The sequence below is a fragment of the Salvelinus fontinalis genome, chromosome 14 (assembly GCF_029448725.1).
Source record: "Salvelinus fontinalis isolate EN_2023a chromosome 14, ASM2944872v1, whole genome shotgun sequence".
In the NCBI taxonomy this organism is placed as follows: Eukaryota; Metazoa; Chordata; class Actinopteri; order Salmoniformes; family Salmonidae; genus Salvelinus; species Salvelinus fontinalis.
The window spans coordinates 30,820,989-30,837,565 of record NC_074678.1 but is presented as its reverse complement, the minus strand read 5'-3'; the positions used below and the strand labels follow the sequence as shown (position 1 = coordinate 30,837,565).

General features: G+C 43.2%; 1 protein-coding gene across 1 annotated transcript in view; it reads left to right on the top strand.

Moving 5' to 3' along the window:
* The window catches only part of LOC129810607 (glypican-5-like), a 77,887-nt gene that overhangs the window by 55,720 nt on the left and 5,590 nt on the right, over positions 1–16,577 (top strand). The window contains exon 8 of the mRNA XM_055861292.1: positions 5,855–5,990. Coding sequence (XP_055717267.1) covers positions 5,855–5,990 — 136 coding nt within the window. The remainder of the gene's footprint in view (positions 1–5,854; positions 5,991–16,577) is intronic.

The window sequence follows — 16,577 nt, the reverse complement described above, 5'->3', positions numbered from 1 at the left end:
ATTTGATTTCCTGAGGAAGGCATTCATCTTTCTTTTCTGAGTTTATTTAAAATTTCCTCCACTGTGAAATAATAGAAAATCCTCACCGGATTTCAGAAAGCCTGGCTTTATTTGCTGTGATAGCTGCTTGGGTGAGGTTGAGGCTGAGGCCCGATCTGGCTGACATTTCTTTGGTTTCCTTTTGACCCAGTCTGAACCAGAAAGTTCTGACTATTACAGGAAATACACTATAGGTTTTCACAACATTGCAACATCGGTATTAAAATATTATGTTGGCCTAGCAATGTGTCCATCACAGTGCAGTGTAAGATCCTGAGATGACAACATGTAGAGAGAGAGAGAGAAAGGATGAGAGAGAGCGAAAGAAAGAGGAGAGAGCTTAGCAAAACAGAGCAGAAAAAATGATGTAGTTGTAATCTGTTCTTGACTGTTTATCCCAGTTGTTCGGTCATTTAATCATGTGGAATTAGCATCATGGAAAAGCATCCTCAGCAAAATGAGGTTGAGGCTCAATACTCTTTTTTTCTATGATAATTTATGCACGAGATTTATCTTCTACGATTGAGTAGTGTGCATGCTGCCAGTGCCCTGTAGGTTTTCTCATAATAAATGATTTATAAATCAGATTTGAGTAATGTTAAGATTTATTGGGGATTTATTTCTGTGCATGACAATATGTCATGTTTTAAATGTTACTTCAATACCCATGAGCTTTGACTAGCACCATAGGAGAACCGGCCACCACACACGCTCACACAAATACATCAAGGAATAAGAAAATCCCCCACCGCTAGGTTTGTTGAGTCCCTCTAGGATGGTTGTAAATAGAGCTTTTTCTGTCATTCTTAATGAAAAGACTAACAGAGGTTTCAATGAGCTAACACTGTTTTTTATGAATAGCATCAATCCTGCAAAAAAGCTCATTAAGAAGCAATCACAGACACAGGAAGTCAATTCATGGCACTGTAAAGGCTTAATGTTCTCCTGACACACACACACAGATGTGAATGATCACACATGCAGGCTCTCTCACTCTCACTCTCTCACACACTTTCAGGGGTTTCCGGTACCTACGATGATAGTAACACACACACACACACACACACACACACACACACACACGCACACACGCACACACGCACACACGCACACACGCACACACGCACACACGGACACACGGACACACACACACACACACACACACACACACACACACACACACACACACACACACACACACACACACACACACACACACACACACACACACACACACACACACACACACACACACACACACACACAACGAGGGCAATTAAGGGCAAGGAGAGTGGGATTGGAATGCTGTCATGCAATTAAACATGAAACATTAGAATACAATGTGGGCCCCCCAAGTGGCACAGTGGTCTAAGCCACTGCATCACAGTGCTAGCTGTGCAACTAGAGATCCTGGTTCAAGTCCAGGCTCTGTCACAGCCGGCCGCGACCAGGAGACCCATGGGGCGGTGCACAATTGGCCCAGCGTCGTCTGGGTTAGGGGAGGGTCTGGCCGACAGGGATGTCCTTGTCCCATCACGTTCTAGTGACTCCTGTGGCAGGCCGGGCGCATGCACGCTGACACAGTCGCCAGATGTACGGTGTTTCCTCCGACACATTGGTGCGGCTGGCTACCGGGTTAAGCAGGCATTGTGTCAAGAAGCAGTGTGGCTTGGTTGTGTCGTGTTTCGGAGGACGCACGGCTCTCGACCTTCGCCTCTCCCGAGTCCGTACGAGAGTTGCAGCGATGGGACAAGACTGTAATAACCAATTGGGGAGATAAGGGGGTAAAATAATAAACAAAAAAATTAAACATTAGAATACAACCAGAAGAGGAGGATCTGGAGAGAGGTAGAAAGAGGTAAGAAAATATTAAACTAGAGAAAAAGAGCACAAATTAAGGGACAAAGAGAAATATACATGTAATAGAAAAGGGAAGAATAAATAGGTAAAGCTAGGTGTGATTGGATAAGGAATTTGAAGGCCAATATCATTGCAATGACACAAGTGTTTGTCAGTCAGTGGGAGGTGGTGTAATATGGTGGGACAATAGTATAGAACAAATCAAGTATCTGATGTGGTATCTGAGCTGTTGCCATGCTGGTATATATGTTTTTCATTGTCTCTGGGTTACTGTGTGGCTCGTTGAATAGATGTTCAGACTGCCTGAAGAGATCCAGTGTTTTTTTCCCGTCTTGTTTTTAATCCAAGTCTTTTGTGTTTCCCAGACCCTTTCAAGGACTCTATAAGAAAGCTCACATTTGAGATTTTCTGTGTGATTTCTAAAAGAGCAGTGCAATTAAATGTACTGTTTAAAAAAGACAATCACCTGGAACATGTCAGTCAGTGGAAAAAATACATGTAGCCACATAGGTAGAGGCCAATCAGTCGCAGCTACGTTGCCATGGTTCCTCTCTTACACAACATTTAATTGGTTTAATGCCATTGATAATAGGAGAGCCCTCTGAGTTGATTAGGCCAATGTCACAGCCGGGGAAATTTTAATTTTCTTTTTTCAACTCCTTCACTTCTTACCCTTATGACCCGCAAACTAGCCATCTCTCCATACAACGTTAACTGCAGCCAATTGCTTTTCTCCGTGAACTCATGAATAAGGCTATTAAATTAAACTTTTAATTTGTGGAAATGTAATTATGTTACGCAAGGTTAATGTGCTTATAGCACCTCACAGGGTCTCAATGTAGTGGAACTCTGGGGGGGCAGAGGAGGGGGCAGGGAGGACCAGGGTTTAGTTTGGTACACAATGAAGAACAAATAATTACATCTACTTGAATACTTTGAGATACATGAATTGGCCCCTAATCACTTACATGTGTGATGTAATCATCAATCAGTTAGATTAGACCTTGAGTTAGTGCATGGTTTCCCAAACTCTGTCCTGGGGCCACCCCTGGGTGCACAATTCTTACCAAATAACTACACCGCATCATCAAGCTTTGATTATTTGAATCAGCTGTGTAGTGCTAGAAAGAAGGATAAAAAGTGCACAAAGGAGGGGCCCCAGGACCGAGTTTGAGAAACCCTGAGTCAGTGGACTGTAGACCCTGAGTCAGTGGACTGTAGACCACCACCTACTGTACAGTATGTGATTCCAAACTAATATTTATATTGAACCAACAGCATTAGTTTTTCGTTTTAAAGCATATCAAATTGGAGAGACTAGTCTGTTGGTGACATTTGGGCAGTGCAAAAAGGTGTTGTGTCGTCTCCCCAAGGGCAACAAAATCATCTGCTCTTCTGCTATAGTAACAGCCCCAAGGGCAACAAAATCATCTGCTCTTCTGCTATAGTAACAGCCCCAAGGCCAACAAAATCATCTGCTATAGTAACAGCCCCAAGGCCAACAAAATCATCTGCTCTTCTGCTATAGTAACAGCCCCAAGGGCAACAAAATCATCTGCTCTTCTGCTATAGTAACAGCCCCAAGGGCAACAAAATCATCTACTATAGTAACAGCCCCAAGGGCAACAAAACCATCTGCTCTTCTGCTATAGTAAGAGCCCCAAGGGCAACAAAATCATCTACTATAGTAACAGCCCCAAGGGCAACAAAATCATCTACTATAGTAACAGCCCCAAGGGCAACAAAATCATCTACTATAGTAACAGCCCCAAGGGCAACAAAATCATCTGCTCTTCTGCTATAGTAACAGCCCCAAGGGCAGAAACATCATCTGCTATAGTAACAGCCCCAAGGGCAGAAACATCATCTGCTATAGTAACAGCCCCAAGGGCAGAAACATCATCTGCTATAGTAACAGCCCCAAGGGCAGAAACATCATCTGCTATAGTAACAGCCCCAAGGGCAGAAACATCATCTGCTATAGTAACAGCCCCAAGGGCAGAAACATCATCTGCTATAGTAACAGCCCCAAGGGCAGAAACATCATCTGCTATAGTAACAGCCCCAAGGGCAGAAACATCATCTGCTCTTCTGCTATAGTAACAGCCCCAAGGGCGACAACATCAATGGTGAGCCCTTTTTGCTATAGAATATATACTGAACAAAAATATAAATGCAACATGCAACAATTTAAAAGATTTCATTGAGTTACAGTTCATAAAAGGAAATCAGTCTTTTAAAATAAATAAATAAAGTCCTAATCTATGGATTTCACATGACTTGATAGGGGTGTACCCACTGGGGAGCCAGGCTCAACAAATTAGAAGGAGTTTTTCCCCACAGACAGAAATACTCCTCAGTACCCCCACCCCCCTCAGACGATCCCGCAGGTGAAGAAGCCTGTTGTGGAGGTCCTGGGCTGGCTTGGTTACATGTGAGGCTGGTTGGACATACTGCCAAATTCTCTAAAACTATTTCTCTACCATAAGGCAGCTTATGTAGAGAAATAAACATTACATTCCCTGGCAACAGCTCTGGTGAACATTCCTGCAGTCAGCATGCCAATTGCACTCTCGCTCAAAACATGAGACATCTGTGGCGTTGTGGTGTGTGACAACAACGCACATTTTAAAGTGGCCTTTTATTGTCCCCAGCACAAGGGGAACCTGTGTAATGATCATGCTGTTTCTTGCTATGCCACACCGTGGATGGATTATCTTGGCAAAGGAGAAATGCTCACTAACAGGGATGTAAACAAATTTGTGCCCAAAATTTGAGAGAAATATGCTTTTTGTGCATATGGAACATTTATGAGACCAAAACTTTACATGTTGCGTTTTAAGTTTTTGTTCAGTATAGTACTGTTGATACTTCTTCAACCAATACATTCTTGCATGTTGGTATGGAAGATCTGATAATCATTGTGTTTTCACCCTAACCCAAAACATTGCTGTGATAGGTACGTGATAGGCCTATCTGACTGATATGATTATGATGGTCATAATGATTCTTGACAGTGTCATAAAGAGTATTTCCTTAGTCCAAGTAAAGTGACACAGGATGGTCAGAATGCTTCTTGGCAGTGTAATAAAGTGTGTTTTCTACAAGTTATTTAAAATATGATGAAAAGGATTTAAGAAACAAAATTTTAAATGGAGACTTCTTGACAGGGAAAACTAATTTGAATAAATGTGGGTTTTGACACTAATGTAGGTGTCATAACCAGCCACAAAATAATGCAATATGTCACAACAGGTGTAAATATATCGGTTATGACAGGGTTATGACACCGGGTGTCAAGTAAAATGTTACCCACTTGTCAGATGAACCAACATTTGGAACAGTGCACACTAGGCTCTAGTTGTTTATCGTCACATTTTGTTCAACACGAAACCCCTCATTTTGTTTTCGTAACGTTGATCTGTGCTGTCTGCAAAAGCGAATCTTCCCATTCAGAGCACAAGTGTATTTTTCATACTTTATTCATTTGTGTCAAATGCATTGTTCGCACAATGTTCTGTTGCAGAAGACTGGCTCATCAACATTGCCTGCAGTCAGATGTAATAATGCTGGAAAGGGAAGAACATCTAAGCTAAAATCATAGCTCTGTCTATTGTCTACCAGTTTGCTGACATTTTATAATTGCCGTTTTTGATTTCACATCATTTTTGGAGGGAAGGGGCAATTTGATTACTGATGTATATGCACATGTGTTATGTCCATATTAACTGTCACTGTAAGGTCTACTACACCTGTTGTATTCGGCACATGTGACAAATAACATGGATTTGATTTGTAAGCAGACCAGTATGTATTGTGTGCTCTAGCATTCGTCTGTCCATTTAAATCATGTTTGGTTTTGAACAGTGGAACAGTACAGAATTTGATGAGGCTTATTTTCAGACAGGATTACCCCAATTGACCTCTGACTTATGTTTGTGTGTGTGTGTTGCAGGAGATGCAGGGTCAGATGGGCTGGGCGACAGAATGGGGGGCGTGGGTGGAGACGGGCAGTGGGATGAGAGGAGAGGCCAGCGGAGAGTGTGACGATGAGGACGGATGTCAGGGATCTGGAGAGGAAGACTTTGACGGTGAGTCAGAACCCCCCTCTTTAATTCATTTTTATTCCCTCACCCCTCCTTTTCCTCATCTGCCTATTGATCCTCCTCTCCCTCCCCTAACTCTCTCCTAACTCAGCCAACCAGACTCCCTGTAGATGAGACTGCTGCTTGTGTCAGATGTCAGAGACTAATATTGAAACCTGTCTGTGTCTCAAGTCTACTACAATACAGTATGTTGTGGGTGTGTTAGCTGCCTTTTCCTCTCAGATTAATCCATATCTATACTTTCCCCTTATGATGTTATCTTCTGCTATATGCAAATGGTCAGCAGAACAGGCTGTCAACAGCTGTCAGTGAAATAACACATCAATAAAAAAAGTACCAGTGTCTTGTGTGGGTTTATCCTCAGTGTAGGATACGGATTGATTTGATTTGTGGACGTCATTTTTTTCCTTTCAATTACTTCAAGTTGAATTGTTATTCTATGCTTTGTGGTAGAACTGGCTCATGGCTGTATATCAGCACTACTGCAATACAAAGGGTGAATTATTGTGTACACAGACTCATAAACACACTTTCTCTTTGTATGAGCTGGCTTTGTGAAAGCAACTTCACCAAAATAGAGGTGTCAAATGGTGAAAAGGTTTGAAGCTGATTGCAGATTGTTCGTTCATCCAGTCTCTTCTATTCAGATCATTAGAAAGAGCGCGGGAGAACAAGGGGAGAGCGAGAGGTGAGAGAGGAGAGATATGGACTGATCCCTGGTTCAGTCAGTGGCTCTAAGATCTGTGGAGCAGGTAAATGACACTTGTCTGTCTGCTAGTAATTGCTGTGCTCCAGCAATCTGCCTGAGCTCTTCAGAAGAGGACGGTAAAAGCTTTTTCTCAAGTCCTCCATAACACAGCTCAACCAGGGCGCATTTAAAGTGCAAGGAGAGCGACAGCGCAGGAAAGATGGGAGAGAGAAGCTAGAATATTGCTATTTGAAGTATAATCTTCTATTATAGTGACTGTTACCTTCTGGTGAAGACAAAATCTGTTCAAAGTCATTTGAAGGATAAGGGAGTTTGCAGCATGCTACACACCTAGTGGGAGTAATGATGAGTGGACATGGTTATCTTTGCAAGTGGTTACAAATCCCTTCAATAGGGAAAGCAGTGAACAAGCAGGGTAAAGGTTGCAAATGAGATTAGCTGTGACGATGACAATTAAATGAGTATTCATGAGTATGGTTTGTGGCTTAATGTAACTCGTACAACACACAGCGAGCACTGATCTCGCTCATTTCCCATAGCTAAGTCCCTGGAAGCTGAATTTCATAATGAGTTGTAGCTCAGTGTAGTGTGACTGCTGGAAAGCAAGAGCCTTGTTTCACTACTTTGCTCTTCTGCACTCCGTCAAAGCCAAAGGTTAGATTTGGATACAGCTGGTACGTGCTGTTGACAGATTCTCATAAATTGTTGTCACACACTGAATGTGTGTGTGAGCATGTAAGAGTGTGTGTACTTCTGTACTGGTGTGAGACTGGGACTAGGACTTGCATTGACAGAATGGGTCCATTCTTCCCCACACTGTCAGCACTCCTAAAGTTCACATACAGAAGCTTAATGTAGGCCATCCTCTCTGTGCTCTCATTTCACACATACACACACACGAAATGGAGCCAGAAGGGGCATCCTGAGAGAGCTGAGGAGGATTTACCCATTTGCCTTTCCTCTCTCTCTCCTCTCTCTCTCTCCATCTCTCCGTCTGCTGAGGGAAGCAGATTGTGCTGTGGGATCACATGGAAGCTGAACAGGGGAGAGGCACTGTGAGATAACACTGGGGGTGGCTGAGGATGGGAGGCTATACAGGTCAGCTAGAGTAGAGACTAATAGTTGGACAGAGAGAACAGGGTAATACGGTAGATGTACAGGTACGACTAGAATGGTAGTCGAATATGGTGGTGTAGGGGATACAGAGGGTAGACTGAGAGGAGAGGTTTCGAATGAGGTTTGCATCCATCCTGTTTTGAGCTAATTCTACCCCAGCATAGGTATGTACTGTATGTATGATTGTATGTATGTATGTATGTATGTATGTATGTATACGTTAAGCTACATCATAACTCAGTAACAGAATGGAAAATGGGATATGTTGATTATTTCACAGTAAAGCTTCCATAGTGCACTATGCCTATGTCACGGAGTTACTTTCCATGCTCCCCAAAGAGAGATATTCAGAAAAGCTACGCTCCACTGTGTCAGGATGTTAGATAATATTGAATCACAGATCTTTCTCTTTATTTATCTCTCTCCTCTCACTACAGTGTAGCTATCTTTGTTTTCTGAGCTAGATTAAGTTTTCTCCTAAACCTACAATGATACCCTGGTCAGATTGGCCTGGTCCTCCCATGATGTCATGATAGTTGTGCTATGATGAGTTATTGCTTGGTCGTGGTGAATCTGCAGTGGTGTTTGGCTGTTGTTTGATGACAATGTGGTTCCACTCTGCTGTTGGCTTAATGCTAGTGTAGTTGTGGGCAGAAGGGCAGGCGAGGCCATTATTCTGTGGGGCTTTGGCCACTGTTAATCTCTGAGTCACTGACCTCTTTGATCTGTGATGGATAATCTGCTTTAATAATGTTTTTCTCAATATCAAAGGAATGTTTTCTTTACTTAGAAAATGATTGAGGTCAAGATGGATAGCCAGCCCCTGGTCTGTTTGGATGAGGTTTTCACTCCGAGGCTGGGATAGAATCTTTCTCTTTTTCTTCTGGAATCTTTTAGGATTCTAAATAGATTTTCTTATCCTAAATAAACAAGAGTTCCTTTGCTGAGACAGGTCCGCCCTTTGCAATGTCAATAATGCTAATGTAATTAGGACCAGAGACGGAAGAGGAAGCGAAACTTCCCACTCCCTATTTTATTAAAATTCATATACAGTCAATGAACTAAGCAGACCAGACCCAGGTGCTAATGCTTTGGTGCCTCTGTTAAGCAGACCGGAACTTACTATTTCTTTTCAATGGTAAACAGGCTGAGTAGGACATATTAATTTATCCACCTTCTATGATTATGACCATCCCAGAGAAATGGAACATATCCTCCCCTCCAGAATTCCCAAAATGCACCGCTCCGGGAGAGGAATGATCTGGGTTTTTCCGGGGACAATCTCCGTTGCTATGGATACAAGGTGGTCCGTGGTCTCCAGGGTCTCGTTCAAGGACAACACAACAAAAAGAACACAAACGGAAGCAAATAGTCAACCATTCTTAAACAGTCACAACTCTCATAACCTACAATATCTGACCCAATGTCTTCACTAGCCTTGTTTCAGAAAACATATTTCACTTACAGAGGGACATCGCTTACTTCAGTGACACTGTGATGAACAAAAACTCACTATGGGGGGAGTTGTAGGAACATATACTTTTTTTGTTTTTCATCTAGGGATTGAACAGTTCTTTTAAACTTAATGGTAAAATATTGATGTGTACATTTGTAATTTATTTAGAGTTTTGATTGATTGAGAAATGATTGATGTCCTATTGATTAGCAGGCAAAATTTCGATTTTAGTCCAAAAATATGTAGATATATTTTACATTACCTTAGTCTATCCTCTACTCTATCACTCTCTCTTCTTGATAGAATAATGCAAGGTCAGGATACCACACTCTAGACGAGCGCTTTGTCTGGTCTTTCATATTTAATGTGCGTGTGTTTCTAATGTTGTTGTCTCGGATCCCTTTCATGCAACTCCCTCTCTCAAAGTTTAAATTGAGATGGAAATGTCTGCTTATGAAGGCAGCTGAGGAAATGAACTCATTGCATGGCCTATTAGTCTCCCACGGTGATGTGAGGCTGAGGCTGGCCGGTTGCGTTAATGTGGCGGCCTTAAAAAAAAAAAAACACGCCCAGGCAAATGTAAAATTCCTGACAAATGAGGTTCTTCGCCAGGCAAAAGATGTTGATGTGTATCCCCGTTTTGATTGTCTGTTATTTGCCACCATTCACAGAAAGAATGAGGATTTAATATGCATGGAATATAATACACATACTGTAACCGTGGTTATTACAATGGGAGGAGGAACATAGGAACTCTGCTTGACTAAACACATCAAAGCAGTCAGACATAAGCCTCACCTTGTTCGCAAAGCATGGCCGTTGACATATTTGAACCCCCTTCCTCATAAATACAGTACATAGAGCTGAGGTTCCCAGTAACAACGCCCCTTGTGCACAATTATGTTTCTGGTGAGCAGCGCACTGTCTGCACATTTGGCAAAGCAGATCAATCGATCAATTGTAGTTTAGAATAAACAGTAACAGTATCTCATGTCCAACTGAAGGGTGTGTTCTGGTTTAGAAAGCCAGTTTCTCTTTCTCTGTGTGTTGCCATGCATACATCTGCTACGGAGTGCAGCAGCAGCCATTTTGTGCTCCCTCTGGTCTTCCAGGCAGATCCCATGGATAAAGGGGAAGGCCAGGGGAAATTAAAGTGCTTAGCTGATAATATCCGTGGCAGTGTCGGCCAGTTGGCCCCAGGGGAGAGATGGAGAGCAGCTGAGCTAGGCAGAGTAGAACATAGCAGACCCCTGGCCCAGTGCTGTGTGCTCACTGTTCACATTCAGGGTCAGTGGGACTGGGTCTGTTTGTCACTGCCAACACCAGTGTTCCTCTGGCTCCTTTAGTCCTGTTTTAACACAGCGTAAATGTACTGGCCGGACAGTGGCTGCAGCTCTGGTTCTGTTGCCTTCCAGTGAAATCTGCATTGGATTTCAGTGTTTATGAGAGTACTTATAATATGATTGTTACTGTGATCTAAGCTCCCCTGAAGCTTCACTGTGATTGGATTTAATGATATGTATGTATTGTGAACAAGCTTGTTGTATAATTCAATCAGTCCTTCCTTAAACCAGTTACTCTCTCCCTCTATTCCCTATGGGCTGATCATTGTTTATGTGGCACAGTGACAGAACAACTATTTCCACGGTGACAGAACAGGGCATTTCCTTGTATTAGATTGATCCCTATGCCATGACTACACAATCTCATTACAAATCAAATCAAATGTTTATTTGTCACATGATTCGTAAACAACAGGTGTAGACTAACAGTGAAATGTTTACTTACGGGTCCTTCCCAACAACGCAGAGAAAAAAAGGGAAATAGTGGAAAACATAGTATATTTTAAAAATAATAACACAATAAATAGAAAAATAAATCCACAATGAGTAATGATAACTTGTCTATATACATGTGTACCAGTACTGAGTCGATGTGCAGGGGTACGAGGTAATTGAGGTAGATGTGTACATATAAGTCGGGGTAAAGTGACTAGGCAACAGGATTAATAGTAACAGCAGTGAACAGTTAACGCAAGAAGGGTCAATGCAGATATTCCGGGTAGCTATTGGTGAACTATTTAACTACCTATTTAACAGTCTTATAGCTTGGGGGTAGAAGATGTTTAGGGTCCTGTTTGTTCCAGACTTGGTGCATTGGTACCACTTGCTGTGCGGTAGTAGAGAGAACAATCTATGACTTGGGTGGCAATGGGGTCTTTGATAATTTTTAGGGCCTTCCTCTGGCACCGCCTGGTATACGTTTATCTCCTGACATACATAGGACGTAGGCTACAGTAGATGGGCTGGGAGCTTTCCTTCATCCCTGGGTGAGCTTTAACATTCATGCCTGGAGCGAAATGCGGCCTAAATCCCTAACCTTGTTCCAACAAAAACGGTTTGCAGTTATTTGAAGTTGATCGTGGAAATGTTCCACATGTCATGTACAAGTGACAGATTACAATATGACTTGTACCGTAGTAATTATGCTACAGTATGGCAATATACTATATACAGTATCTCTTTCTGACGGATGACTGACAATATGATGCTTTTTCACAAGTTTTGGGATAGTAATAAGTTCATGAGATTGTAATTACAAGTAATGGGGAGTGTGTGTGTGTGTATGTGTGTGTGTGTGTGTGTGTGTGTGGTGGTAAACAGCTTGTCGCTGGGTTGAATGTGCTAGGTGTAGTGTCTAATTGAGTGCAGTGTCAGTAATGCATCGTCTATGGCACCCCAGGGGTGGGAAATAACCCTCATTGAAGAATGAGAGATTCACTGTGCTCTCTCACTGTTACTACTCATCTAGAATGGATCCTTCTGCCCACACACTGGATAGATGCATATGATCCAAACCAAATTTAAGATATACTGACACAGACATTTCAAAAGGATTTCTATCAATTGATGTACACATTTGTTTGTGCAACATATGAGTGGAAGATGGGTTGGTGGTGAGGATGTTAGCTGAGATTCATGTTGAAGTTTTTAGGGATGCAAGAGTGGGTGAATATGGCCTTTCTTAATTGGGAATGATCTTAATCAGAGGAGGCTGGTGGAAGGCGCTATAGTAGGACGTGCTCATTGTAAACCATGGAACGGTATCAAACATACAGTATATGGAAACAGCATTTATTTTTTTTTTTTTAACTTTTACCCCTTTTTCTCCCTAATTTCATGATATCCAATTGGTAGTTACAGTCTTGTCCCATCGCTGCAACTCCCATACGGACTCGGGAGAGGTGAAGGTCGAGTGCCATGCAGTCTCTTTGAAATACGACCCTGCCAAGCCACACTGCTTCTTGACACACTGCTCGCTTAACCCGGAAGCCAGCCGCACCAATGTGGCTACCGAAGTTAGCTTGCAGGCACCCGGCCCGCCACAAGGAGTTGCTAGGGCGCGATGGGACAAGGAAATCCCGCCCGGCCAAATCCTCCCCTAACCCAGATGACGCTGGGCCAATTGTGCGCCGCCTCATGGGTCTCCCGGTCATGGCCAGCTGTGACAGCCTGGGGTCGAACCCGGGTCTGTAGTGACGTCTCAAGCGCTGTGATGCAGTGCCTAGACCGCTGCGCCTCTCAGGAGGCGGAAACAGCATGTTTAACTCCGTTCCATTAATTCCATTCCAGTCATTACAATGAGCCCGTCCTCCTAAAGCTCCTCCCACCAGCCTCTTCTGATAATTGTATACTGTAGTAGTTCAGTTTTCCCATTAAGGTATGGTGAATAGAGCACTGAACGTGTTTATACAACAGCTAGTGAGGATTGTGTAAATTAAGCCAGTGGCCAGTGTTTCACCTTGATGAAGGTGAATCATCAGGAGAGAAATTAATATAATTTGTTTGATAAAGAGATGCTGTGGTTAGAGGCTAGAATAATAAGGCCTATATGAGTCTGGCTCCTTCCTCTGATTCCATGCTCAATCTGTAACTCTATGCAATTGTTCAGCTCCGGAGCCTGATAAATAGTTGCTGAGGGTGAAATCTGCAGCTCAGTGTAACACAACCCTTCCCTGCACTGCCAGTGTGTGTGCGTGTGTGTATGTGCATGTGTCAGATGTGTTGTGAGAGAAAGATGGAGAGCGAAACAGGTTGATCCTGACCATGCAATGTACGTTTGGGTCCATTCAGTATGTATGTATGGATGAGTGTGGTTGTAGGCTACGTGGCTTCAATTTTCCTTTGTCTGTTTGTGTGGCTCTATTTCATTGCTGGGCTGTGTGAATGAGTGTTCATTGTTATACAGCCAATTAAACCTAAGCTAAGCACAGGCAGACATGGGAAGGGAAATTGGCTCATTTTAAGGTCAAACACCTTTCTGTGTTCACCTAGTGGGGAGGGAGGATATACACACCTCACCTCACCTCACCTCACCTGGCAGCCTTGTTTTGATATATGTTTGTCTGGTTCTAGGTGTTGAAGTAAAGGTGTGATAGAGGATGTAATTGATATTGATTGATGTACTAGAGGTCGGCCTCTGTGCCAAAGCTCCATCACATTGTTGCTGACAATATTTATAACCCCACTGACAGGACAGTCATGGAAGATGGGTAATGTACTGTCTGCCTCTACGTTTAACATAGTGACAGTGATTAACATGTCCACTCTTTTTTTGTATTTGCATGTACCTCTACAAAACGTTACATTATTTAATTCTGCCACATCGTTTTTACATCAGCATTGTGTGTGTGTGTGTGTTTACACCTGGACTGTGAAGAGGAATGTGTGTCAGTTACAGTTAAATTGCAAGGTTTGTCCAGTGCCGTGGGCTAATATGGATATCCTGTTCCCTGAGTTTCTCTGTCTGTGGATCATCATCATCATCATTACCAGGAAAAGCACTACTGTAGTACTGTAGGTTTTAAGATTGGCCAGTGGAGATGCCTCTCAGCCACAGACTACTTTCCCAGCAGCAACCCATACTTAGCCTATGTCATCTACAGTATACATGAGCACTCAAACAAGTTAATGTGCTATCACACAAATGTATGCTTTAGCATAATTCTTTTCCATCTTAAATGGCCTCCCTAACTACTCCAAGGTAGTTTTCCTGGTGAGACAGAGTCTTGTGATCACTAGAGAGATATACTGTTTCAGATAGAGAGAGAAAGATACTGTACTGAAAGGCTGAGAGAGAAGCAGCTCTGTAGTGTCTGCCAGTCTGCCTCATTTCTTTTTGTGTGCAGACAGTCCTCTCTAAAGGATATTGGCCAAGGTAATGAAATGCTCATTACTGATTCAGCTGGAAATACAGGGATACCTTTACCCCCCTGCCCCCCTCCAACCCCACTCAAGGTCACATCACATCAATGGGTAAATGTGTGTGTGTGTGTGTGTTTTCGCACACGCGCGTGTGTTTTCTCTTCTACTGTCTGTATATCTGGTACAGCCTCAACTATGTAGATGGTAATAGTTGTTGTAATGAGAGAATCTCTAGGACTGTACACTATGTGCAATCTGAGTGTTAGTACCGCTTCTAAGAATCTCAGGAATGCCATATCTGAATATTCCATGTGTTGAGTGGTTGAGTTATGTCTGTCTATGTCTAACAAGTCTATGGAAAACCCCGTGCTTCTCTCACACTATCTTTCATCCCTTCACAGTCCACACCTCAATCCTCCCTCCTCATATCCATCAGCAGTCTCAGACATGGCACAAAGGATGCTCCCTTACCGGTACCACACAGGTCTCTGGCAGGAGCTCAGACCACTGTTTGCATGTGTCACACACTGAAACCCCAGCCCGTATCTTATGTCCTGGTATGTGTATGTGCGTATTGATAATTATAAGACTGGTGTTTTCCACATAAAGGGCCGCCAGACTGCATCAGCATGGTAAACTATAATTAAGGTGACCTCACCTCAGCCAATCTGAATCCTGCCTGTGTTCTAGCCCTGACATGCTGCATCTCCTGTTTGTTGTCACGGGGCATTTCCAAGACACACCTGTCCAGCATACAGTCACACAGCACAGTGCTGGGTGAATTCCCCCACTAGCTGTCACTGAAGGTGAGAAAATGGGGTGTCCACCCCTCTCCTCCTGTGTGGGGTTTGACTGCTCCTCCCCTGGGTTGGAGCAGGCTAATGACTTACTGGCCTGATGCCTCTGGCCTTGGGGGGGGGTTTCAATTCCCTATGTCTGATCTCACAATGTCCCGACCCACCCACCGACGGGACGTTGTCACATGTTCCGACCGCAATGGTGACTGTTGCCTTGTTATAGTGTGACACTGAAGCGCCACGCCCTCGCTCAGGTGGTTAGGAGTGGCACACACACCACACGTCCTTCCTTTGTTTTAATGACATTCCTGCCCTGCCAAAGCCCCTGTTTTTTGGCCATTTGCCATATTTATGATTTCTGCTTTGTCAAAAATCTGAGTGTTACACAACTGATACTGTATCCAAAACAAGGGCAGTCCAGGTGAAACTGGTCTCCAGCTGATTAGCGTACATGTTTCTTTTCAGCCAAAGACCACGAGGAATGGCCTGTAAGTATAAAATTAGCTCATCAGTCAAGAGAAGATTGTGACAAACAGAAATCCTGATGGAGCATGGTGTTCCTCCTCTCATGAACATGTCTGTGTGAGAGAGGAAGCCATGTGCTCTGCTGAAGCCAGGCAGAGGCAGGGAGGCAAGCATCTGCAGCTGGGTCTGAGATCTCCTCCATATTTCACCCTGTCTGGCTCCGCTCGCTGGGCGAATTCCTCTGGGTTGTCACGGCGATGTCTCCCGGCTGGGTGATTTATTTCCCTTCACCATGCTCGAGAGCCCCTGCTGTTGCCCATTGCAAACCCCTTGCATACGCCAACCCCCACGACGCCCAAGCTGAAAGCAGGCAGAGCTGAGGGACTCTTTCCTCAGCCCAGATCTGCAGGAGCTGACGTCTCTATCAGACACGTAGTCTGGCCACAATTCAGGATGCATACATCAAACCTGGCAGTGTCCCTGATTGTGTCTCACTACTAACCCTTCACACTGTGTTGTAACAGCCTTTCATAGTAACTGGGACAGACTCATTCCAATACAGTACACCCTCAAATTACACACATTACAATAAAAGGTTCATATTCATAGCAGGGTTTTTCCAAGAAATTATTGCTTTTTGTGTTCCTTTAATATTTTAAGTAGAAATTGTGGGCCAATATTGAATGTTATATTCAATGAAGTGCCCTTTTAATATAGATCACATTGAGAATTGAATAAATCCAGATTTTTTTTACATTAATAAAGACTTGCTAAAGTGCTAAGAATCAGCATTTTGACATAATTTTCTGGTTTTGTGGTGGACAA